Genomic DNA, 26,373 nt, shown 5'->3' with positions numbered 1-26,373 from the left:
ATCAAGGGAGAAAAATATTCTGTCTGCAAATACCACATGCCACTTGGGAATCATGACTCATTTGGATGTGGTGTTTTTCTTCAGTGTTCACTGCAGCTTTTTTTATTTTTTTGATATGTTCCAATATTTGAAATATTTCCCTATTGGTTAATGACCTCTTCAGTTCTTTTAATATATATCCCAGTTGCATCACTTAGACTATTTTGCAATGTTTGGCTGGGTTCTTGACTCTGCAATTGAGTTTCTTTTCATTTTCAATGTGAAATTCCAGATGCCTTAGTTAATGCTTGAAAACTGCATCTGGTCCAATCAAAAAAACTAGAGCAGCATCTAGGATTATGTTATTTGACACAGAATGAAATTTGTTACAGCTGTGGTCATAATGACTGTTCCTCTCTTCACCTGTCATCTGTGTGGTCCAGGAATCTAATGCATAACATGATACTATAGCTGGTTTTTGTCTTGTCATTAGTGTCTAGCATTTCCAGTAACATGGAAAAGCTGCTCTCAGTGCTCAACAGTTTGAAGAGCTTTGTGTACAGGAAGAGGTTTAAGAGAGCTCTTATCAGTGAACTCTATCAAGCAAATTTCTTGACATGCTGCATGCTGTGCTGAGGCCAGGAAACTTTTTTGCAGCCTTTTGCTTAACATGTTGGCTAATGCTAATTTGCTTAAATGCCCAAGTAGATCTGCTTTATCTACGCAATGTGTCAACAATGTATGATCAGTTACCCAAGTCCTCTGTAGGTTAGGTTTTCTTAGGGAAGAGACTCTGGGAATGTTTAAACTTTATGCTTGGAATTAAAGCATTCTTGGTGGCTTGGGATGCATAAGCAAGCTTAAAGCAGGAGGCACATGTAGTACATTTGTGTGGTTTTACTACAGGTGTAGTTTAAAAAAAGTGAAATGAAGTATATAGTTTGTTCCCTTTCTGTCATAATATTAACAAAAGCAAAGCAAAACAAGGCTCTCATGTCTCACCCCACCTTTCCTTTTAGTAAAGGCAGAGACCACAGCTACTAAATATATATGTGGCATTCTTTTTTTTTTTCAGTAGAGTTTCAAGAAGTTTGAATTAAACTCCATTTTTAATAACATACATCATCTCACACTTTAAAAAAAAATTGTGATTACCTTTGTGTGGCTTTGCAGTTTGAAGTTACATGGCATATAGTTAGTGCAATAAAAAGCATTGGACGAGAACCACAGAACTTACATTCCACATGTTGGAGCAATAAAATTTCATTGAAACCATGGCCCCAAAACTCTATATTCATGTTCTGTTTGTTGTGCAAGCCAAAAATACCTCCCCCAAGAATTTTTCACATATAGTAAGTGAACAGAGATGTGCTGTGCTAATCAAGTAATCTTTCTCTCTTTATTTGGGGAATTTATGTACTTCCTTCCCAGCACTTGTAAACACTCAGTATCAACCCATTAGTAGATTTGTCACTTCATTATCCCAGATAGTGCTTTGTTTTGTTTCTTTTTCTCTATGGATAGAACAGATCGCTGTTCTTTCGGGGATACTGAAGAATCAAATGTCTCATAGCTATTTCAGAATAAAATACTTCTACTTATCTTGTCATTCCATATTCTTGTTGACAGCAGCAATAATAAAAAATTATATTTGTTACTTTACAGACCAGCCTGTAGGCAATCTGTGACAGTTGCACTGTAAGACCTATTAAAAACAAACCAGAAAAATCAGGTTAAGAATCTAAGCATGGTAAATGAAAACTGCAGAGTTAATGATATTTATAGTTTTTAATAAGTAAATTGTTTGGTTTAGTTCAGCAATATTTGGAATGCCTTTGAGAATAAATACTTTCCCATCACATCTCTGTAGAGATGTTTTACTGTAGAGTCTTCCAAAGATCTACTGGATGTCTGTCTGCTGGACTGACAGCAGAAAACTTCTTCCCATTGTTGCTCTTAAAATGGCTGCTTTTTGCACTTTGTTTAGATTTATTTTTTATTTGCAGTCTAATTACGCGGATGTTGCAGAGAGACCCGAAGCGAAGGGCATCTTTGGAAGAGATTGAAAACCATGCGTGGCTCCAAGGAGTTGACCCGTCTCCTGCAACGAAGTACAATATTCCTCTTGTGTCGTATAAAAATCTGTCTGAAGAGGAACACAACAGTATAATACAACGCATGGTTCTCGGTGATATTGCAGACAGAGATACAATAGTGGAGTAAGTTGTCAGTTTTCTATATGCAGTTTGTTTTGTGCATCTGTCATTTTTGATTAAATAACATCATAAGAACCTGGGTACTTCAGTGTTTAAATATCAAGCCATTCAGTTAACAAACAAAATACTACAATCTTGCTCTGTGATAGGATATTCTAGGATGAGAAATACTTAAGAGGATGCAACCTTAGGAAAAACTTCAAGAAAATGTGTTGGAACAGTGTTCAATTCCTGTGGTCGTTTGCCATATTGAGTAAACTTAACTGCTTTGAAATACAACCTGTTATTTGTGCTTCATATCTCATGGATATTTGGAGGTGATAAAATTCTAGCATCTTTCCCTTAGTGTGTTTCCAGTATACCTGAATCTTTGTTAATTTAAAATATTCCTTTTAGATATGTGATGGAAAATAGTCATTGAGCTTGCTAGAAAGCTACATAGTTTTTCTAATAGATCAAAACCCCCAAATTTCTAAAAGATTCCCAAAATCAAATGAAGACTTAAAATTGTTTTTTCTATTTGTGTTTAAGGTGGAAAAACTGTTACTATCTTACTGTTTGGGGTTGGGGGGAGGCAGCAGTCTTGCTTCTTAAGGTTTTAGCTGCAGAACAGTGGTATAATTCTTTCTCTTTGAATGTCTGAATGATGCTTACTGGCTTATGAACTTAAATTTACTGTAAATTTAATGTGACAGCCCTACAATAATGAAGGTTTTTCCTCCCAGTTGTTGCATAAACAGATATTAGCACTTCATGGTGCCAGTGGGAAAGCTCACCATTGGTGCATAACATTAATGAAATACAATTTTATCATTTAAAGAATGTTTAATAAAGGAAGAATTACTTTTTTGGATGGTATTCTAAAGATACCCTCATCCAACTATAGCTGAAAGTACTAGATTTGTTGGCCCTTTATTTTTAATAAAACCAAGACATTCTTGTGAAAACATGAAAAACTATATGCTCTTCCTGCTATGAGAAGTACAGCAAAGGGTGTGAGATGCATGTCCAGTTTTCTAAAAACAATAGATCTATGGTTTATTTCATGTTTTGTATTTTCCGTAGGGCATTGGAAACAAACAAATACAATCACATCACTGCTACTTACTTCTTACTAGCTGAAAGGATTCTGAGAGAAAAACAAGAGAAAGAAATTCAGACCAGATCTGCAAGCCCTAGCAACATCAAAGCTCAGTTCAGGTGAGAATTCAGGAATCTAAATGGTTTCTTTTTCTTTTTTTTCTTTTTAACCTGGCTTAATGAGAATATTATTGAATTGGTCAAGTGATTCCTTAAAAAAAGTAAAATACTTATTCATTGCAAATTTTAAATGTCTTTAAAGTGCTGTTGGCACTTCAGAAGCTGTTCAGAAAGCAGTTACCAATAACATTTTCATTTCCTAACACTTTCAGAAAATCCCTTATCAATTTGAAGTCTGTATCTGAAGTAGTAAGTTTTCACACCTACTAAGAAAGGGCAGGTTCATTGACCTTCAGCTCCTCATACAAACTGTGTATGTAATGTCCCTGTAAAAAATTTTGTTGCATAATCCATAAACATGTTGATGGGGAATTAGTTAAAAATGAGAAATAGCCCTGAATTTGCTGTTACGGTTTAGTTGTTAGCATTGATTTTTAATGGGCCAAACATCCCCTAAATCAAGCTTAGAGCAAACAGCTGTAGCTTATGTTCTTTTTAATATCAGTTGATAGGCCTGTTGTCTAAGGAAAACTGGTGAATTGTTTCAATCACCCATTTAAAGATATTGCAATAGATTTGGAGTAGCTGTGTATGTTAGGGAGTGTTTTGATGGTCTAGGGCTTAATTATGGTGACGGTAGGGTTGAGTGCTTATGGGTAAGCATCGGGGGGAAGGCCAACAAGGCAGATATCATTGTGCAAGTCTGCTATAGACCGCCCAACCAGGATGAAGAGGCTGACGAAATATTCTATAAGCAGCTGGGAGAAGTCTCACAATCACTAGCCCTCATTCTCCTGGGGGACTGCAACTTACCAGATATCTGCTGGAAACAGTACAGTAGAGAGGAAACTGCCTAGGAGGTTCCTGGAGTGTGTGGAAACTGTCCTGACACAGCTGGTAAGGGAGCCAAGTAGGGAAGGCGCCCCACTGGACCTGTTGTTTGGGAACAGAGGAGGACTTGTGGGTGATGTGGCAGTTGGGGGCTGTCAAGAGAAGTAAGGAAGGGGGTCGGCAGAACTGCTCCCCTGGGAACTCTGGAGGGCAGACTTTGGCCTGTTAAGGAGACTGGTTGGCAGAGTCCCTTGGGAGGCATTCCTGAAGGGCAAAGGGGTCCAGGAAGGCTGGACATTGTTCAGGAAGGAAACCTTAAAGGTGCAGGAGCAGGCTGTCCCCATGTGTTGACAGATGAGCTGGTGAGGGGCAAGACTGGCCTGGCTGACCAGAGAGCTTTGGCCGGAACTCAGGGTGGAAAAAAAAAGGAGAGTTTATGAGTTTTGGAAGAAGGGGCAGGCAACTCAGGAGGACTACAAGGATGTTGTGAGGTTATGCAGGGAGAAAATTAGAAGGGCCAGAGCCCAACTGGAAATTAATCTGGCTACTGCCATTAGAAGACAGTAAAAAACGTTTCTGTAAATACATTAGGAACAAAAGAAGGGCTAAGGAGAATCTCCCTCCTTTATTGGATGTGGTGGTGGGAAACATAGTGACAAAGGATGAGGAAAAAGCTGAGATACATAATGCCTTCTTTGCCTCAGTCTTTAATAGTAACACCAGTTGTTCTCTGGGTCCCCAGCCCCCTGAGCTGGAAGACAGTGTCAGGGAGCAGAATGGAGCCCCCATAATCCAAGCGGAAATGGTGAGCGACCTGTTACACTGATTAGACTGACACAAGCGTATGGGGCTGGATGAGATCCACCCAAGGGTACTGAGGGAGCTGGTGGAAGTGCTCACCAACCCACTTTCCATCATTTATCAGCAGTCCTGGCTAACCAGGAAGGTCCCAGCCAACTGGAGGTTAGCAAATGTGACACAGGAAGGGCTGGAAAGTGGATCCAGGGAACTACAAGTTGGTCTGTCTGACCTCAGTGCCGGGGAAGGTTATGGAACAGATTATCCTGAGTGCTGCCAAGCAGCACATACAGGACAACCAGGGGATCAGGCCCAGTCAGCATGGGTTTATGAAAGGCAGGTCCTGCCTGACCAACCCGATCTCCTTCTATGACCAAGTGACCTGCTTAGTGGATGAAGGAAAGGCTGTGGATGTTGTCCACCTAGACTTTAGTAAAGCCTTTGAAACCCTTTGCCACAGCATTCTCCTGAAGAAATTGGCTGCTCATGGCTTAGGCAGGTGTACTCTTTGAGTAAAAAACTGGATGGATGGCCGGGCCCAGAGAGTGGTGGTGAATGGAGATAAATCCAGTTGGCGGGTGGTCACAAGTGGTGTTCCCCAGGGCTCAGTGTTGGGGCCAGTTCTGTTTAATGTCTTTACCAATGATGTGGACAAGGGGATCAAGTGTGCCCTCAGAAAGTTTGCTGATGACACCAAGTTGGACAGGAATGTTGATCTGCCTGAGGGTAGGAAGGCTCTGCAGGGGGATCTGGACAGGCTGGATCGCTGGGCCAAGGCCAATTGTATTAAGTTCAGTAAGGCTTAGTGCTGGGTCCTGCACTTGGGTCGCAACAACCCCATGCAACACTACAGGCCTGGGGAAGAGTGGCTGGAAAGGTGCCTGTCAGAAAAGGACCTGGGGATGCTGGTCGACAGCTGGCTGAACATGAGCCAGCAGTGTGCCCAGGTGGCCAAGAAGGCCACCAGCATCCTGGCTTGTATCAGGACTAGTGTGGCTAGCAGGAGTAGGGAAGTGATCGTGCCCCTGTACTGGACATTGGTGAGGCCTTACCTTGTATACTGTGTGCAGTTTTGGGCCCCTCAGTACAAGGATGGCATTGAGGTGCTGGAGCGTGTCCAGAGAAGAGCAACAAAGCTGGTGAAGGGTCTGGAGAGCAAGTCTTATGAGGAGAGGTTGAGGGAGGTGGGGTTATTTAGCCTGGAGAAGAGGAGGCTGAGGGGAGACCTTATCGCTCTCTACAACTACCTGAGATTGTAGTGAGGTGGGTGTTGGTCTCTTCTCCAAAGTAGCAAGCGACAGGACGAAAGGAAATGCCTCAGGTTGCATCAGGGGAGGTTTAGACTGAATATTAGGAAATATTTTGTCCTGGAAAGGGTTGTCAGGCATTGGACCAGGCTGCTCAGGGAAGTGGTTGAGTCCCCATCCCTGGAGGTATTTAAAAGATGTGTAGATGTGGCACTTAGGGACATGGTTTAGTGGTGGACTTGGCAGTGCTAGGTTAATGTTTGTCTTGATCTTAAAGGTCTTTTTCAACCTTAAGTATTCTATGATTCTATTAATTTTTTCATAATTTTTGTTTGACAAAAACATGAATAAAAACTGTTATAGTAAGGTTCCCTGAGATTTTCAAAGCTTCAGCTTGTGATACAGTAAAACTAAAGGGGGAAGTGGGGTTCTGGCATGTAGTTGGTATTGATACATTCATTTGCTCTGCAACCAGTTATCAAAGCATCCCGTATTTTCAGTTACAGCATTATATGCTTTAAAAAAAAACAACCCAAAGACAGACAAGGCAAATAGTATAGTTTCTGTCGGCACATTGATACTGTAGGATGCATGTTTTGAACACATATTTTTCTGTAAAATTTTGGTTTTAATTTCATGAGTTAATTGTTAGACTTTAACTCAGGCTTAAGGGTTGACTTAGGATCTGCTGGTATAAAAAAAACCACAACTCTTTATTGGCCTGTCTTGACAATCTTTCCAGTGAAGATGAAGGTTGTGCTGAGGTATTTCCATTAATTTTTATTCTCTAACCTCCAGTCCCTTCAAAAGTTGCCTTTTAGGTTTTGGTAAAATATTATTGGTATGTCCTGTTAGCAGTAATAACAATTGTTAGTGGCTAGTCTCATAATGAGAGAAGAATATTTAAATGCTTGTGCTGATCTTTGGAGTTGCTGCCTGTGTTCAGTGTTGTTAACCTATTGGTAGGATTTAGAGAAAAGAAAAAAATCTTGTTCATTCCAGAGGTTCCTTTGTGCATCTTTCATGCAAGGTTGCATGTGAATCAGTTAATAGGAATGATAATAGGGACGTAAATGCTGTGGTGTCCTTCTGGTTTGTATCCATATTTTACTTTTATCAATTAGGCCAAGGAAGGTACTATCACCTCAAGTTCAGACTAAGTAAAAAAGGACAGCCCTTATAAATTAAGGGCATGCACTTTGGAGAACAGATTAAAGGTCCATCATCTCCATTGATTGTTACCTTGGATTTAAGCTGAGATTTTGGAGGATTTTAGAGGAGTCTCTTCCGAATACCATTCCATCTACCTGAATAATTAGTTGCTTCTCTCCAAACCTTTCAGTGGTTCTCAACACCTTTGTCACTTCTAGGTGAGACTGCACCCTGTGGTGTGTACTAGAGTAGACTGAAATTATGTTGCTGCACTTAAAAGGTCATTCACTCAGTGGTCACTTCTGTAGGAAATTTAACCTTACATGGTTACAAGTGCTTTAGAGGAGTTATTTTGGCAGACAACTAAGGGTTGCCTACAGGAAGAACCTAAGTAGTTTGGAGCTTGGTGTTACAGAGCTTACCTCTCTTCAGGGGTTATACTGTAACTTTTACTCTGCAGTTCTCTCTTAATGGATCATCCTCTTACTTTATGTCAAATTTCTTTTAAAGAAATCCAAGCAGAGCATCAAATGTGTCTAATACTAAGCATTAGTTATAAAACAAATTACTGGAAAGATTTGTGTTTACCTTCAAATGAAAATTCTAAAACTACAAAGCCTGCTTTTAAATTGTTTTGGTTTGGTTTTTTTCTCTGCATCAATGTCACTCTTTCAGTAGAAGAGCTGCTCCAGTTATATGAGGAACCAGAACAAACAAGTTAATTGAATCTAAATCTTGATAGGAATTTGTAAAGTTGGATGGAGTAGTTGAAGCCTGCCTTAGGAGTATGAATGTTCTTTTCATGACAAGGACATCTGCATAAACTCAAACTCTTGCCCTTAATGGTCCAAAGGTAGTTGCTCCTTGTCTTCATGATGGTTCTAAATTCAAAGTGTTTATCTAGAATGACCTCATGGAAAAGACAACAAAGTTGTGCACTTTGATTTTGACACTTCAAAAGATTTAAAAAAAAAAAATTTAACTTGCTTGCAACGTGGAGCTTCTCTTCTGTCCCATTCTCCCCTCAGGCCTACTGGGAATAAGAGGAGGAGGGGAAGGGAAGCAAACATGGGCTGCTATGAGAAATAAATATACTGTAGTGAGGAGGTTTATTGCCTGGAAACTACAGTACTGTTAGGTACTATATTTACCCTTTATTGTGACAGCCACAGAACTCTCTTCCTTTTTTGCTGACAAACCAGGCTGTTATTAAAGCACAGTAAATTCTTGAAATGTTTAGATCTTAATTTTCTGTTGCTTTTGTAGTTATGTTTCTAATTTATTTAAGTCCTATTTGTTAATCACTGACAGTTGTTTGTGTTTAAAATACCCAGCACAGCACAAATCATCTGAAAACTGGGTCAGTGGTTCCCAGTGTTTCTGGCGTCAGCTGGGGCCTAAGGGAGGATGCCAGTGTCGAACCAAGGAGGACCCCAGCCTGGGCTCCACTTCTTGTCCGGACAGCTTGGGTTGGGGCTGCTAGTTGTGTGGCCTCCCTCCAGGCAGAGCTGCTCACTGGAGGGAAACTGGTGGGAGAGCACCAGCAGCTCCCAGTGCCCAGCGAGACAGGAAGAGTCCACGTGGCTCCTCCCAGGGAATGGAGCTCATGCGGGTGTGTGGGCATCCGGGTCCTACTACTGTCAGAGGATCCTGGTGGGTTTTGGTATCACGGTTAAGCAAAACCAAAGCTAGCACTTTGAAACAAAGGCTGCAGTTAGGCTTGATGAGTTTAGCATTGGCTTTATTAAAGTACTCTCCTTCAAAGTTAATACAGTTAGGAAGATAGTTGTCAGCTGTTTCCTCTGTAGGCAGGCATCTCACTTCAGGATCCCTTTCTATCCAGCCATTACAGAGGGAGTCTTGAACGAATGCAGTCCTGCTGCAGGTGCTTTCATTAACTTCAAACACTTAAAAAGAACATGTTTAGAATAAGAATATCAGGTCTCTGAGCTTTCCTTGTTGTCTTCAGCCTGACCTCTTAACACAGCAGAGATCAGGAAGTTGGTATGATCCTTCCATCTTCATATGCAGGCTATCCAAGCAGGTAGCTGGGGTGTCACACCTGGGGTGAAACATTCTGTGCTGCCACTCCTGCTCTCCTCCCACACCTTGCTTCTAAACTGGGCTACAAATCATGCAGCCCTTTCTATTGGCAGACCTGAAGTCTGGTTGGGAATGCCTTGTAATAGGATCCATATGTGAACAGAGGTCTCTACTACAGCTTTTCATGCAGTATGCTGGAGTATTTTAGTTACGTAAAATTAAGTGATTGGCAAACTTTTTTAATGTAAAGCTAACTTAGTTTGAGAGGCTAGAAAAAACTTCTTGGTCTCCACAAGAAATGTGGGGCTTATGCGGAGTGAAGCAATTGAAAAATTATTCAGTGTTAAGGTGTCGGCCTGTAGGCGTTGGTCTTTTGGATCAGGCTTTCAAAATACAGAGAGGGAGGGAAGACTGACAGTCTTTGTTCTTAATTTATTCTGGGCGCTTTATGGGAAAATTATATTTCAGGATTTAAAGTAAAATACAAATCATTAGATCCTGGAGATAAGAGATCAGCTAACTGTAAAACTGATTTACACTCAAGTGTTAGTTTCATTTTGATTTGAGCTAATGCTAGTACACAGCAATACATTTTGAACTTTGATTTACAGTTTATTCAAGTGTCTCATTCTTAAACAGCTTGAGTCCTGAATTCATGCAGCTGCATTATTCGAGTTGCTCAGCTAAGGTCAAATAAATGTATAATCTCAATTCATGTGTGCTTAAAATTAAAGGGGATTTTGTAGAATAGAGGTTGGTCTGAATGAGACTTATTGAAAATTAGAGAATGTTTCCTTCTGACTTAACTTTTCAGTCTCATGTTAATTCTAACCTCATTTTTATATTAAGAATACCGGGGGGGAAAAACAACAGAAGCTTCAGATGAGAAGTAGCTTGCAGTACTATCTTACGAGCTGATTCAAGCACAACTTATCTTCCTCTAGGTACTGGTGGTTCTATACCTACTTCAGACTATTTTCTTTGAGACACAATTTTTAAAAGGTTTCTTTTATTGTTTAATTCATTTTCTGAGAGCAGTGAGCTCTCGAGGTTTCATTTGACAGTAACCAACATAATGTCTAAACTATACTTTTGTATATATGATGTTCCTTTCAAGTACCAGCATTTCTGAAGGAATACACATTCTCCCAGGTTTGCTGTTACTCAGTCCTGTTATTTACAAACATGCCACTCAGCAGGCCAGTTTGTGTGGCAGCACTCATGTTTCTCTTGTGCAGATCTTACCCCTTCTTACATGTTCTAAAATGCTTGCCATGATCTAACTTTTCTTTCCTCCTTTATAATTGGTTTTAGGCAATCGTGGCCAACAAAAATCGATGTACCCCAAGACCTGGAGGATGACCTTACGGCTTCTCCTCTCTCCCATGCAACTGTTCCTCAGTCACCAGCTCGCACAGCTGAGAACGTTCTCAACGGCCACAGAAGCAAGGCCCTTGGCGATGCAGCAAAGAAAGAAGATATCCCTGAATTAGCTGGACCAGCGCTTTCAGCAGTCCCGTCAGTGAGCTTAAAACCCACTACGAGTGGCCGGAAGTGCTTGTTCAGAGTGGAAGAAGATGAAGAGGAGGATGAAGAAGATAAGAAGCCTATTTCTCTTTCTACTCAAGTTGTTCTGCGCCGTAAGCCTTCAGTTACAAATCGTCTTACTTCGAGAAAAAGTGCACCGGTCCTCAATCAAATCTTTGAGGAGGGGGAGTCAGATGATGAGTTTGACATGGATGAGAACTTACCCCCAAAGCTCAGCCGGTTAAAAATGAACATTGCTTCACCCAGCACAGTGCATAAACGCTATCACAGGAGGAAAAGCCAGGGGCGGGGCTCTAGCTGCAGTAGCTCAGAAACGAGCGACGACGACTCGGAAAGCAGACGACGCCTAGACAAAGATAGTGGGTTTACTTACTCCTGGCATAGACGGGATAGTAGCGAAGGGCCCCCTGGCAGCCAAGGCGATGGTGGTGGACAAAGCAAACCAAGTAATGGCAACGGAGGGGTCGACAAAACGAGCCCAAGTGATAACAACAAGGGTGGGGGGAGTCCCTCCGGGAGCTCCAGTGGTAGCACCAACAACACTTCAGGTTCCACTCGTAGGTGCGCTGGATCCGGAAACTCAATGCAGCTATCGTCTAGAAGTGCAGGGGAACTGGTTGAAAGCCTGAAGTTGATGAGCCTTTGCCTAGGTTCACAGATTCATGGCAGCACTAAATACATTATTGATCCTCAAAACAATCTGTCCTTTTCAAGTGTAAAAGTACAGGAGAAATCAACGTGGAAAATGTGTATAAGTTCCAACGGAAGCACAAACCAGGCTTCATCGTTGGGCAACCTAAAATTTTTTTCTGACCAAATGTCAGACACAGCAAACGAATTGGAACGGATAAAGAACAGGAACTTGAAAAACAATGTGCTACAACTACCTCTCTGTGAAAAGACGATATCTGTGAATATTCAGCGGAACCCAAAGGAGGGGCTGCTGTGTACCTCCAGTCAAACCAGTTGTTGTCATGTCATTTGACAATGACCTGACTTTAATAGCTCGATCTACTTGACAGCATTATTCTTCCTGTTCAGAGCTGTGAACACCTTGTCACCGGACCCCCTTTTGTTGTCTTAAGATTTTTAAGTGGGCTTTGAGCAGTTATTTATTATACTTTAAGTTTGTGTTTGCTTGATGGTATGACAATGCATGGTCTTTGCATGCTGCTAGCCAATATGTTTTTCTTTTTCAACAAAACAGAATATTTTATTGTGTAATTTTTACATTTATAATTTTACTATGGAAGATCCAGATTAAATTAAAATAAATACCTGGATCTTCATGTAAATGGAGCACTTAGAAGTTTCATGTTCTGCACTTAAACTAGAGAGAGGAGCTTTTGTTTGCTTGTGAAATGTTAATTCTTGTTCTGACCTTCTGTGATAACTAAAATACGTGATATGTGGCATACTTCTATGTGTCTGAAACAGAACCAAAGCAATAATGTTTTGATGCTGAAAACTCTTCAGGGAGCTTTCAGATGTTCCAAGGCTTGTACAAAGCAGAGATGCACTGAAAATTAGTGATCTTGAAATACGATTTTAAACCCACACCTATTTGTCTTAAGCTATGATACGGATGAAGTTGTGGCTCAAAAATCAAACTGAAAAGATCTCATTTTGCTGGAGGCAGTTTTCTTTAAAAAAAAAAAAAAAAGGCAGGTAGATTTGTAAGGCAGCTTTCTCCCATAGAAATGTGTTAATATTACAAGCAGACAATCTTCTTTTTTAATATAACAAAGGTAAATTATTAAGTCTACTTCTGAGTTTTTACATGCTAACTGAAAATAAAGTATTTGTATGACTTACTTTTGTTATTAGTATATCATGACACTTAATATTTTAGGCTTTTACCTTGTAAATCTTCTCCCTTATCCTCCTCTCCCCTCTCATCCCCTCCCCACCCCGTGATTTCAAAAGGCAATAAGGGATGGAAAACCTTTAAGTAATTGGAGTAAAATTCGAATTGTTATTGTCACATTTTCCTCATTATTACTCTTTCTGAGACTTAAAATACTGCTGTTCCCCACATGTACACCACTTATTTTCCCCTCAGTAATCATGCTTTTTCTTAAAGTCCATTTAAAGTAGCAGATAGGAACGTATTTGTTTTACAGCTCTTAGCCTTTCTGTCAGGTTTCCCATTGCCATGGCAAGGTCTTGATTTAGAGTATTTCTGTACAAAAGGATACTTTTGACCAGATGAATTAACTTTGTGGAATTTTATTACCTAGAATAAAATATATTGCAGATTGCTAGTTTTGGGAAGGGCAAGAATGTTTTATTTTTTCATGCTGTGCACTGGGTCTTCTAAGCAATGCTAGTGAAACTGGTGGTATTATGTAGCAGCGCCCTGGGCAGACAGTGGACGTCTGAGAGGAATTTACGTTGTCGAGCATCTTGTGACACTTGCAGAATGGTCAAATACAGTGCATTTCGCATCCACCGCAGAGTGGGCAGAGCACCAAAGAAAGGCGTTACGCTTGGTCATCGTTTCTACAGCTCATGACAGCTCTTCTTGATGAGCGAAAGGCTTTACTAAGAGAGTCTAAATTGCATGGGGTGTTCTTACTGGCTAGCCTAGCCAGGGATATTACGTTCTGCTTCCTAAGCAAGGCAAAGGATAAGCGTTTTACTTCTCTAAGTTTTAAACTCTAGTTGCAGTTTAGTCAGCGTGATACTTATAAATCAAAAGCTACAAGAGCAGATGTGTGGGTGAAGCCATAGAACATATTTGCTTGAAATTCCTGAGCAGGGATCTTACCAAGGGCCAGAAATGAGATGTGTGGTTCACAGACAGTGAGCGTAACATCCAAGTAGGAGATGAGTTTTTAAAGGGCATTGGCAATAAGCTTATTTGTTGCAGCTTTTTTTCCAAGTATTGTAAATACTCTTTCCTGATATTATGTACAGCCTTGGAATGGCACCTTTTAACTAACCCCAGGTGTATTTTGTTTCCAATGTTTTTATATACGACTGTATATATGGTGCTCACTTTAGAACAGCAGTGTTGACCATTTATGCTGCATAGTTGTATTATAGCCTTATAGCTGTGTGTGGTTGGTTGAACCTTTGGGTGTACAGGTGTCAGTCTGAGTGGTGTCCCTTATCCCTTTGTTGATAGGTGAATGACTGTGCATGTGGTGTATGTCGTATTATGTTGTCATGTAAAAGGAAGGGCGAGAATAACCACTACATTAAGATAATATTGGACCAAACTATTTAGAGCGAGTAAACAGATTCTTGTACCCCTTAACGTGTCTTTAAAAGTTGCATATAGTTACAGTAGTGTATAAATTAAATATTGTGGGAAAACAATTAGTCTTGTATTTTTCTGTATGTGTGTATATAAATATATATATAAAAAAATAATGTACCTCTAGCAACTTAATCTGTATTTAAGATGTGACAATCTTGACACAGAATTTTAAGAGTAGCAGTATAAATAAGCAGAATTACTGAACAGAAATATAAAAATTTCTCACCAAGAAAAGAGTCCATGTGCGTGTGTTAAGAGGGTACAGAAATATCAGCTGGTCTTATTGCTTCCAGCAATGTTTGGCTTTTTCATTGTATAAACATTCACGGTGTGCGACAGAAATGGAAAATCCGGTTAATAAAAGTGATATCTCAATTGATGCATAACCCATGACTTGCACGTCAATGCAGTTTGTTACTCCTGGTGTTCCCTGCGTAAGGGCGGGCGGCACGAGCTCCTGCCCGAGTCCCCACAGCAGAGGCCTGGCCCTCCGGAGGCGCCCGTGCTGGGTCTGAGTTCTCGGTACCGAATAGCTCACGCTGAACAGCGCTGATCAAGTTCACACAGGGTAATAAATGAAAATAGAAAGCAGTAGAAACGTGAGCTCAGCTGCCTTGAAAAAAAAATACAGCTTTGTGTGTGGATGCCTGTTAACCTGCAGGCTTGCAGTTCCACTCTGGCGTAGAGCAAACCTGTTCATTTGGGCTTAACAGTTGGTCAGGGTTGGCATCTGCTAAAAGCTTTTTGTTCAACGGCTGAGGCTGCTGTTTCTTAGGTGGAACTTCAGAATTATTTAAATGGTTTAGTGGACTTTACCAAGCTGTTCTTCAGCTAGAGAAGGTCGCTGACAGATGTGTCCGGCTTACCATCGCGTTGCGGCAGCTGATGCCTGGCAGCTCTGGAACACAGAATCCAACAGGCCTCACAATCTCAGTCAAAATACTTGCTGTGCATCTGCCCAAGTCAGTCAGATGAGTCTTATCTCAGCCCCACATGTGGCTGTTAGCAGCTGTGGGGGGGGTACCTCACCCACCCCTGCTGTAACTCCTGGGGAAAATGCGGTGCTTTGCTTGTCTCAGGTGTTTCTTGGTAGATGAAACAGTTGATTGGTTGTGCACCAGTTTGCCAGCTCTGCATGGGTGGTGGGGAAACTGGTATCAAAGTTGCCCAGCATAGGGTGAATGGTTTTAATCCAGACCTAACCCAGTTATGATTGTTCTTTGCAATGTAAAATAGGTAATAGTAAAAAAAGCCACCTGATACCAGTCAGGGCTGATGCTATCAGCAGTGAGTAGTGGGGTGTGCTGACTGTGCACCGAAAGGTGGGCGCCTTACGACAAAGCTGCTCTCGCCCTGTGTGAGCACGCCCGGCCTGTGTCTGGGAGCTGTGTTGGTACACGAGTGGCGAGAACAGCTGAAATGCCCAGGCTTAGTCCAGGTGTGTGCTCTCGCTGTCACTGCTCACAAACGGCCATTCCTCGATGTGTCGTGAGGAGAGTAATGTTTCTCATTGCTGTATTTTTTTCCAAGGTGCCATGAAGAGCAGTTCAGGTTGAAGAGCGGGTACCAGCATCCGCCAGTGTTTCTGGAACATCATCAACCCGTCTGCCCCACCAGAGTAAGAGTAAGGTGTGGGGGCCAGTTCTGGTAGCTGCTGCGTGTTGCCAGCTCACCTGTGGAGACGTCCCTGGTTGCCCTGTGGTTGGAGCGGTTCAGCACAACCTGCTCGCCTGCAGTGACTTAACTGCTCGTGAAACACTGGCTGTAACCAGCCGGGGATGGGCTGGACAGAGGGCGTTTGGCACATCACGGGTCATGTAATTATATGCAATTAATGTGTGATTGCTTTGTGATTGGCTTGTGGGGTGAGGCTGTACCCATAGGCTTCTGCTGCTGGTACCTGGCTGCTGCTGGTGAGCCCCTGACGCTGCTAAAGGCAACATGGGGCGGAGGCGGCGGCAGGTGAGGTATGAATCTTGTACCACCCACCTCTTCTTTAAGACAAGGCCAAGCAATAATATCTCAGTAGCTAGTGCACGTGGGTCAGATTTAGTTTTTAATGACCTTTTCATTGGCAAGTAAAGAAACATGCTAGTCAGTTCCAGAGAAATCCCAACATGGCAATAATCAGAGAACGGGCAAACTGGAACGTCCCAAACACCACAGGCAGCCAAGCCACCCCAGCAGCCTTTCCCATGGCTGAGTTTACGTGGATGAATCAGACCAGATCTGTCTGTCACTGGCTCCAGATTACGACTCGCTTTCAGTAAAAAGCATTTGAGCAATAACACCTTGACGTGACTGTACTTGGGAAAGCCTAAAGGTGACTCACTGGTCGAGCTGCTGACTGCGTGCAGCCAGCGCGGCTCCCTCGGTGAAGTCACGTCGGTGCAGTGTTTCGAGGGACAGCAGGATTGCCCTTCCCTGGAGCACGTCGCACATCCGTGTAGCTGCTCGAGCCTGCTCTCCCTGCTTGAGCCAGAGCCTGCCTTTTTGGTTTGTGTGTTGTGTTTTTTTTTTTTTAGCTTAATGTTGTCATTACCTGTAACAAGTGTGTATTACAAATGACAGCAATTTCTAGAAGTCAAAAACCCTGGATTAGCGACAAAGTCTGTTATAGTAGGGGGAAGAAAAAGAGAGATGATTTCTGGTAGAAGAACTATGTTATATGAAAAAAATGCAAGTATACTTGATACTTCAGAGGACTTAAAGTGTGGGGTTTTTGTAAGGACTTCACTAGGCTCTCAGACGTGCCATATCAGACTTCCTTAGCTATTGATTTCAGGAAACCCTTGTGTAACATGTTCCTCTTTCTTCCCTCTCACTACTCTCTCCTGAGAAACACAGGTCTGGGACGCAGGAGGGAAGGATCCATTTTTCTCTGGGCACTTGTGTGCCACACACATTCGTGTGAGTGCCCAAGGCCTGGGAGAGGCTGGGCTCAGCGCTGCAGACCTGGGAGCCGGCACGAAGGGTGGATGAGCACTCTTAGACCATGCCCAGGACCGCTCTCGTCACACCAGTGGTGACAGAAGCCATCACCACTGAGTTCGGTATCAAGCAGGGGGTGCAGAAAGATCTCTCTTCTCAAAGGGCATCAGCTGTCAGGGCTGACAGGTAAGTCACCAGGCTCTGCTGTCAGCTCCACCCCTCCAACTCCTGGACAAGGCAGGGGAGAGCTCTCCTGAAGAATGCACATGGCAGGAGCAGGCATGGTTCCCACTGGCTTCGCTTAGTAGAGTAAAGAAGTAAACTCTCAATGTGTGCAAGTCTTCCTGAATGAGATTTGAGATACCTCAGATGGAGGTAGACTAAGATACCCAGACAGCTTGCCTGCTGACAGGGGAGCCCCTCTCCTTGTGTAACAATTCCAGTGTTTTCCTCTCCAACTGTCCTCAAGTTCACAGGAGGTGCTGCAGTCTGGCACGTAGAGATCTTGAGTCAGCAGATCCCCCTGGGCCACGCAATTAGGCCTGTGGCTCACAACGTACCTGATGAGAAAACTTCTCTATCACCAGCACAGTATTTATGGCTGCCCTTTTACTTAAAAAGAGGTTTCTTAGTTGTTATTGCTGCTGCTAAAGAGCCTTGTAAAACTCAAGCCTTAGGGATAGGTACTCCTACAGAGTCATCTACCTAAACATGATGCCTCCACACTCATCCTAGGTTTCTCCCTAAAGCTTGCAACCAGAGATGAGCTTGTTATTTTTTTAGAGGAAAATAGATGACAAAACAAATGTAAACCCCCCCCAACCCAGTATCAATCCAATATCAAGCAGCATGAAACACAGCAACCCACCTTCCCCCACCCCCATTAAAAAGGCAAAGAGCAGCATACTGAGGAATAGAAGCTACATTTCAGATCGGTGATGAACTGTTGCTTGGCAATATACAGGTAACATTTGTCAGCCAGCTGAAGTATGTGCTCTTTAAGACAGAAACACTTTTGTTGTGACTGTGTAGTATCTGTGATGCTGAAACAAGAGTTCTCCCAGTATCTAGAACACATCTAATCCCTATTAAAAAAAAGGATTCCCATATTTCTTGCTCACTCATGCTACAGAAGGTCATAATTCTCCCATACCTACTAGCTTTAGACAGAGAATTCACCTAAAGAACTGTATTAGCCCCATTTATAGATAAGGAAACTAAGCAGAAGTGAAAGACTTTTCCCAAGGCAAGGGGAACAGCTAACATTACTTGTGTCACCAGGTACTTAAACCTTACTAGAGATTTTCCTGTTAGTCTGCAGAAAACAGGAGAACGAAAGGACCACAAGGACAACCACAAGGTCAGGTTTGCAGAAGTCTACTTAATTTTTTTCACACGATCACAGCTGAGACACGACTCGATTCCTTTTCTAAGCCATCTTAGAAAATTATTCCAGACACCCGATACAGTTGCCAGCAGCAAAACACCAACTTTATGCTCAGAAACCAGCACAGATCAGCAAACCAGCAGAATCCCTTCAAAATGGCTACAACAAGCTCACAAGAACATACTCCGCCAGGACCCCATCCCACACATTGTTCTTCTCAGGAACTGTTCACTCAAAACCACTGACTAGGCAGCACGAGTAAAACTTGAACAAAAGCGAGCTACTTCGGCTCAACGTGGGCAAGAAACAGCAAAGTTTTCATGGAGAACATGCTGGTCCCCTCCTCAAAGCAGCTTTGGTTTTGGGGATCTGTGCAGTGCTGCGGGAAGGGAGGCGTGCTCCCCTCAGAGATCCCTGCAGGATGCTCAGGGCAGGGCTTGTGCAGCCACAAACCTGTCACGGCTTCCGGGACAGGCTGTGAAACAGCAGCAGCCCCAGAGATACCCCTGAAATAGCAGCAGCGTGGGGGGCGCACAGTGGGGGAAGCGGGAACCAAGGCAGCAGCTGTAGCACAGTTTTGCTCCTCTTCCCAAGGGAACGTAGTCGTTTCTTACTGGGTCACGCTTGTAGAATTTGAGAAACGGTAATTTTAAATTCCAGACAGAATACATTATTTTGGCTTAGTTGTATTACTCTGCTGTGGGGGCCCTGGGGCAGAAATCTGAAATGTGCGAAGTAGGCAAATACCTTAATTATTGTAACAGCAGCTTTTTCCGAACAGAATTCCAGCAAGTATCACGTACAGGTAAGTTACATATACCAAAGATGCAGGTCGCAGCAGAGGAAAATAAACGGTCTCAAGGTCACAGGAGCAAACACTGTAGATTTTTGTCCTATTACTGTCAGAAAACAAGGAAACATGAGGAAAACTACCTTTTTGTGAAATGCAAGGAAAAAAAAAAAATCAGATATTCATTACACACACGAGTACTGGTACATCGAGTATCAAGTTTAATTGATCTGTTACTATCAGTTCATTTAACCAGAAGATCCATCCATACAATACTGCAGTTCGAGACCAAAATCTAATGTAAATTTGAAAACAAATACACTTCATAAATTACTGATCACCAATCTGTTTCTTACTGAATGTTTTCTACCCAGCTTTTGAAAAGATTTCAGCTGGGGCTTATTCGGATAACTAGCACGCAGGAGTATATAACGCATACTTCATTATGTTCGACTATTTCTCAGATCATATAGGGAGCAGTGACGTGTTTCATTATGCAGTGTATAAAGTACTTAAATTATTTTGCTATGTGCAAACAGTAGCTAATAAGCAAGTCTTTGAAATAATACAGGATTGATTAGCTATTGTAACAAAGGAGCAAACGGGGCAGTAACCCCAAAGGGACAGTACATGGTGACTTACATATTAGTCTACCTTTTTTTTTTTGTTGTCTTTTACAAAGTTGCAGTTGAAAATTCTGGTTAGCTTCTGGATGTTTACTCACAGGGTCTGTTTTCGATCACTTGAAGGATGGCGAGTCTGGCAGATTTCAACCAGACCTGGCATAAGCTGGAGTGCTTTATGTAGTGTTAACTTCAGAAACAGTTGCATATAAGAAAAAAGAGGAGAAAAATACCTTCTTTTTCTTTTTTAGTGTCAGGCAAAGAATATTTACCAAGTATCATATAAGCAGGTGCCACCTACTGACTGAATAGATGGTAAAGTGCACACTCCGAGAGCTACGCCTCATCATAAACAAATGCTCAAGAAGTGCCCGCATTCACATGTGACTGCTTTAGTCATCCTCCTTCCTTCATGTTTACTCCTTCAGTGACTCAGCCGCAAGCTTCATTTGCTGTGAGGGAAGGGAAAAAAGGAAAAAAGGTACACTAAGTGCAGTGGTGGTACAACAAATTATACAAAACAGCAAAATCTGAAAGCAGAACGCTTCTGAATCCAACTGAGTAATAAAACTATGCAAAAAAATTAACTCGAGCTTTGGTAGCTAAAAACAAAACAAAAACGCGAGCCTGTTGCGCCTGACTTTTACAAATGACACAGTTCTACCAGAGGTATTGCTTTTCCCACCAAAAGACTCAGCAAATGATGATGCAATTTGTACGTTAGTTAATTCTTTTCATGATGCATAATGCCTTACGCTGAAATTACTGGGCCCAACAGATAGAGGAAAAAACCCCTTCTCCCTCAGACTCATGACCAGGGGGAACTGCTGTAAGAACAGCAAAATGAAAAGCCGTGGGAAATTACTGCGGTATCGGGACCTTTTTCTGCAGCTCCTCGGCAATAACCGTGCTGGTGACAGCGCACTGCGTAAGCTGGCATCGCCACCGCCGCTCCTGGAAATCCCCGACCCCTGTCTCTGGTCACGCCTGCGTGCCACGAAACTGGCAGTCGCTTTATCACTTCCTAGGCAGCACCGGCTGTCGCCCGAAACAATGGCAGTAAGACAGGGCGGGCTTCACTGGAAATCCGCCCTTACGTTTAAGGAAGACATCGATACCAGGCTGGAAAGAGGAATGCTTATCTCTGAATCATGCATTGATTTATTTATTAAAATACGGCGTAGTTCTTTGAGATTACTTCAGATAAGCAAAATGCCCACTCCAATGAAGGGCTGTGAGATCAGAACCTCAGACACAAAGGGAATTTTAAAAAAATAATTTAATTGTTCCTTGTTACAAGCAGATATTCATTCTCAAGACACAAACGCAATTTGCTTAGTCGGTGGGAGAATCTACCTACTGGCCAACTGGTACGTACATTTTTAAGGTACATGCTTTACAGACGTAAAATTTTAGTTCACTGTGAAGTCGTCAATACTGTAGAAGGATTTTTTATTTTTAGAAAAATCATAAAAGCCATTTAGCTGTAAATATTTAAATTCTTAAGGGATCTTAAAAGGTCAATAAACTACTGACAAGGCTGCCCCAAATTTCTCATTGCACAAATGTTAAGCTGTAACTGTTATTCAGTATTTCTGTATTGCCCGGGTGGTGCGGTTTGTTGGTTTTTTTTTTGGCCGTTGAATTGAACAAAAACATCCTGTGATACAAGAAAGAGGTAGCAGACTCTGTGGTGATACGCATTATTTCCAATCCTGTTGCTAACCGGTATTGTTTTTGTTATCTTAGGATGTCACCAGAGAGATCTCGATGTGAAACCAGAATAACAATTCCAGGCGTTGAAAATATCTGCTGAGTAACAGAAACCAGGGCCACTCTTTGCAGCTTCTTGTTAGAGAGGATGTTTCATAATACAGAATTTACAGAGGCAATAAGAGCGGAGTTTAAACTGTGCCAAAGGCGTCTCTCAGACATCACCTGAGGTTATCAGCTACGGGTCTTGCAACGTCTGGAAGGCTGGAAACCACCCTGATGTATTAAGAGATAATTACATACAGTGATTTAAATCCCCAAAGGAAAAGACTGAGAGCCAACAGTCAAAGGAAGGAGACTAGATGGAGACCAGCCCGAAGGCCAGGGTGAGGAGCAAAGGCAAGGAGGTGCACAGCACTGCTGGAATCCAGGAGGCCGCAGGCTGGCGTCCAGCAGGGCTGCCTCCTTCGAGGCAATTTGGCAAACAAGGAAACAAAAAGGCTGGACATGAAAACAACTTGAGTGATCCTATGAAGCAATAATTTATGCAGCCTCCAACTTCTAAGCAGCTGTGTAGTTTCCATATCACCCACCCAGGGGTGGATGGACATGTGCTTCTGAGTTTTAAGTTCTGTCTTTCATGCTTGTACTTGATTTTATGCAAATGGCCCAGTACACGGGAGCTATTAGGAAGACAAATACCTAATAATGCTATCAAAACAAATTGGAAGAGGAAACTGCAAACACAGTGGATGCTTTCATTCAATTTCTATCCCATAATATAAACGTGTCAGATTGCTTTAACACAGCACCTTCTAACTTTCCTTTGCTGCTAGTCTCTGCCCGAACCTATTCCAAAACATTACTCTGCATGATAAAACCCACAATAACTCTTATTTACCATTTTTATCTGTGTTTTCATGCCATCTATAAGGGAAGTAAAATTAGTCACAGTGATACAAATATTTATATGCTTCTCCGTAGCAACAGTGCAGGAAAAAAATAGCCAAATGCTGGGATACAGATTTCTCTTCTGCATCCTGATTCACTAATTTAAATAAATGTCTGTATAAAACTGCAGCATCTTACTTAAAGTGACTTCTACCCCTGTTGTTAAAACATTAAAAAGATACAGAAGACAGCAACTTAATTCAGTTCATGATTCATCAAATTCTAACCTAAATTTCTTATATTTTAGATTTTTTTCTTAAATTCTGAGCGTTGTTGTAATTATACAGGGATTGATGAGGAATGTACAAAACTGGAAAGGTATTTTTATTCTCCAACTTCCGCAGGGCTTGCCAAAGTCTGGAAAAAACTAAGCACACGACTATTAATGACGACTAGATGGTAATCTGTCCAAAAACACTGTATAAGCGGGACTACTGTAATTTATTTTTGAAAGCCCTCCTAATTTTAACTGAGCTAATTTTAGGCTAGTATTCTCTTATGCTGGCAATCTTATGCTAGTATATTTAAAATATATGACGGACAAATTTCACAGCTTCTTCAGTGGGCCATGGAGTAGAAAAACCTCTTAAAATAGCTTCACATGCTGCCATGGCACACACAGCCCGGGCAAAACCAGCCCAAACGCAGCCACTCACGTATTTCAGGAAATGAATCATAAGCAATGTGAGAACCCCAAGAGCTGCATATTTCATTTCTTTTTTATAATTTCTAATGCCAAGATGTATTTTGCAGTACCTGGCAGCACCGGGCTCCCCTAAGAGCTATCACTTTGACAAGCAACATGTGGTGGCACCAACAGACAGTGACATTCTTTGCTGAGTTCAGGCTGAAGAATTTTTAAATTTTCTTTTCTTTTACTATGAAAGGAAGTGTTCCTTTTTACAGGGAAAATATTCCTCTAGGACAACATATGGGAAAGGGAGTGTATTTTTTTTTCTGATACTGAGAAAGGGAACTGACAAGGTACATTTTAAGATCAGCTTTCCCTGATGGCCCCAACAGGCTCATTGACAAACCTGTACGACTGAGGTAACTACTCTTCCATCAGAAAGACAAGTCTTGCTAAGTTTTGAGTAGTATCTTAAAAATATAGGAAAGGAGCCATTAAAAATTTCTAAATCTACTTTTCAAACCTACCAGATACATAATGACAAAGAAAAACAACGCTCAGCTGAGGGGTATTAAAAGCCTCTGTAAACTAACCAGAGGCATAGTTCAGAAATGAGTTGGCTCACGAAACCATTCTTCATTTACCATCAGCTGAGAGCTCCTAGTGAAAGGTTTATGCTTCTGTTCTGCAAGACAGGTGTCTGGTAAATAGCTCCTTTTCCAAGTGGCAACCTGTCACTAGTGGAGTCCCCCAGGGATCGATATTGGGCCCAATGTTATTCAACATCTTTAAAAGTGATCTGGATAATGGCATCAAGTGTAGCCTCATGAAGTTTGCAGATGGCACCAAGTTGAGTGGGGAAGTAGACACTCCAGAAGGGAGAGCTGCTCTGCAGGAAGATCTGGACAGGCTCAAGAGTGGGCCAGCAAGAACCTTATGAAGTTCAACAAGGACAAGTGTAAGGTCTTGCACCTGTGAAAATATAATCCGGGTGTGCAGCGCAGACTGGGATCCACCTGGCTGGAGAGCAGCTCTGTGGAAAGGGACCTGGGGGTCGTGGTGGACAGGAAGCTCAACATGAGCAAACAGTGTGCTGCTGCAGCCAAGGCGGCCAACAGGATGCTGGGTTGCATCAAAAAGGGCATCACCAGCAGAGATAAAGAAGTCATTATCCTGCTCTACTCAGCGCTTGTCAGGCCACACCTGGAGTCCTGTGTACAGTTCTGGTCCCCGCTGTACAAAAAGGATGTGGACAGGCTGGAAGGGGTCCAGAGAAGGGCCACCAAGATGACCAAAGGATTGGGCAGCCTGCCATATGAGGGTAGGCTGGGGGAGCTGGGTTTGTTCAGCCTTGAGAAAAGGAGGCTCAGAGGGGATCTCATCACCATGTACTAGTACTTAAGGGGTGGCTACAAAGAAGATGGAGACTCCCTTTTTACACAGAGTCCCATGGAGAGGACAAGGGGGAATGGACACAAGTTGCTCTTGGGGAGATTCCGATTGGACAAGAGGAAAATTTTTCACACTGAGGACAGTGAACCATTGGAATAATCTCCCCAGGGAAGTGGTTGACTCGGCCACGTTGGACACCTTCAAGAGTCGTCTGGACAGGGTGCTGGGCCATCTTGTCTAGACTGCGCTCTTCCTAGAAAGGTTGGACTAGGTGATCCCTGAGGTCCCTTCCAACCTGTGATTCTGTAACTGATTGCACAGCCCTGCTCCCTAGCAAGCTAGGCCTGGCTCTGCGTGGCACTTAGGATCATGTCTCTGTCCTGCTGTGGGGCCACAACTACTTAATGGTCTGTATTATGCAGCACACTTGGCAACAGTAGCCTATGCATTCAATACATAAGTAATTAATGTGTTTAATATTAATTTATTGTAGTGGGGCTATAGTGTAGTTTGTTCAAAAATTCTACTGTTAGGAACTGCTCTAAATATTTATCTGCTGTAATTCAATAAATTTGCTATTTCCATTTTATTAAGTTTCAATTTCTTTGTAAAGCACATATAATTAGGCAGTACTTTCAGTAGAAACAGCAGAAAATCTTCAATGCGGTTTACAAACAGGCTTTACCAATTAATTAGATTTCACTACATTTCAACATTGAATTTTCTGAAAGCACTTTAATAAAACACAACAGATACTTTCACGCCACAAATACATTTGCATAACAAGCCTAGAAATCAGGCTACCTCCCCTGTGTGTTCACAACCAGAAACACAAATTTTGGTATACAGGGTATCGACTGTGGTTACCAACAACCGGTAACTCTCCAGTTAGAGGGTCTACGGAAGTCTGATCTCAATTAGTGCTACAAACAATACTACCTAATATATGCAAGAATAGCTACAAACACAAACTATCAGAAATACACTGTAACACCACAGACCTTGACGAAAACAAAACCAGTTGAGCTACCAAGGGATTTAGCACTAGCAGTGCCAGGGCTTTGTTCAAGCCGTGGCCTCACTGGAAATCCAGGTTGCTTCTGCATGCCACGAGGAGAACTGTGGCCCACCTTCATTTTCAAACCCTGTGCACAGAGCCCACGGATGACGAGATGCTTTGCATCTCACTCTGCACCGTAGGGCTGCTTTGAGCGAGAACACTGTACGCCCCAGCGTGATGCTTCGTTCTGCCCCTGCAGCTGAGAAGCGTGCGCTGCCTTTCACAAACCCTATCTTGCGACTCCATCTGTGACCTTCTTTCTGCATGAGAGGATGACAGAGATAACCCAGCGTTTCTGCTGTTACCAGTGCTCATTTCACACGCGCTCATCATCTAATAAAACACTCTCAACCTTCCTGTATGGTTTCTATGGGATGGCCAATGTTTTATCAGGTGGCCAACAGGCTAACAACCACTTCTGGTTGTCTCTTTAATGTTGATTTCTTGCACTTGCTGAGCTCCGTGTCAAATGCTTGAACAGTGTTATTTTCCAGTTATGCTTGGTCTTGCTAAGCCAGCCTCTAACTACTCTTAATTTTAGCACTGTGTGTGTTAACGCCAACTGATAATTCAACCACAACCTGAAGAAAACCATTTTAAAAAATAAAACGCGTTT

The 26,373-nt window shown here is 42.3% G+C and overlaps 2 protein-coding genes across 5 annotated transcripts in view; one reads left to right on the top strand and one right to left on the bottom strand.

Annotated features, from left to right (window-relative positions):
• Positions 1 to 14,665, top strand: part of SNRK (SNF related kinase) — a 45,918-nt gene extending 31,253 nt beyond the window's left edge. For both annotated transcript variants that reach the window (XM_075083322.1, XM_075083321.1), the window contains 3 exons: positions 1,986 to 2,198; positions 3,261 to 3,395; positions 10,781 to 14,665. In XM_075083322.1, the coding sequence (XP_074939423.1) occupies positions 1,986 to 2,198; positions 3,261 to 3,395; positions 10,781 to 11,999 (1,567 nt within the window). In that variant the 3' untranslated portion in view covers positions 12,000 to 14,665. The remainder of the gene's footprint in view (positions 1 to 1,985; positions 2,199 to 3,260; positions 3,396 to 10,780) is intronic.
• Positions 14,666 to 19,585: 4,920 nt separating this feature from the next.
• The window catches only part of ANO10 (anoctamin 10), a 136,107-nt gene continuing 129,319 nt past the window's right edge, over positions 19,586 to 26,373 (bottom strand). For all 3 annotated transcript variants that reach the window (XR_012658974.1, XM_075083325.1, XM_075083327.1), the window contains one exon: positions 19,586 to 20,462. Coding sequence is in view for 2 of the 3 variants with exons in the window: in XM_075083325.1 (XP_074939426.1) it covers positions 20,427 to 20,462 (36 nt within the window). In the remaining variant the exon portion in view is untranslated. The remainder of the gene's footprint in view (positions 20,463 to 26,373) is intronic.

Source organism: Phalacrocorax aristotelis, chromosome 2 (genome assembly GCF_949628215.1).
Source record: "Phalacrocorax aristotelis chromosome 2, bGulAri2.1, whole genome shotgun sequence".
Lineage (NCBI taxonomy): Eukaryota > Metazoa > Chordata > Aves > Suliformes > Phalacrocoracidae > Phalacrocorax > Phalacrocorax aristotelis.
The sequence above is the reverse complement of the archived record's forward strand: the minus strand, read 5'-3'. Positions and strand labels throughout refer to the sequence as shown.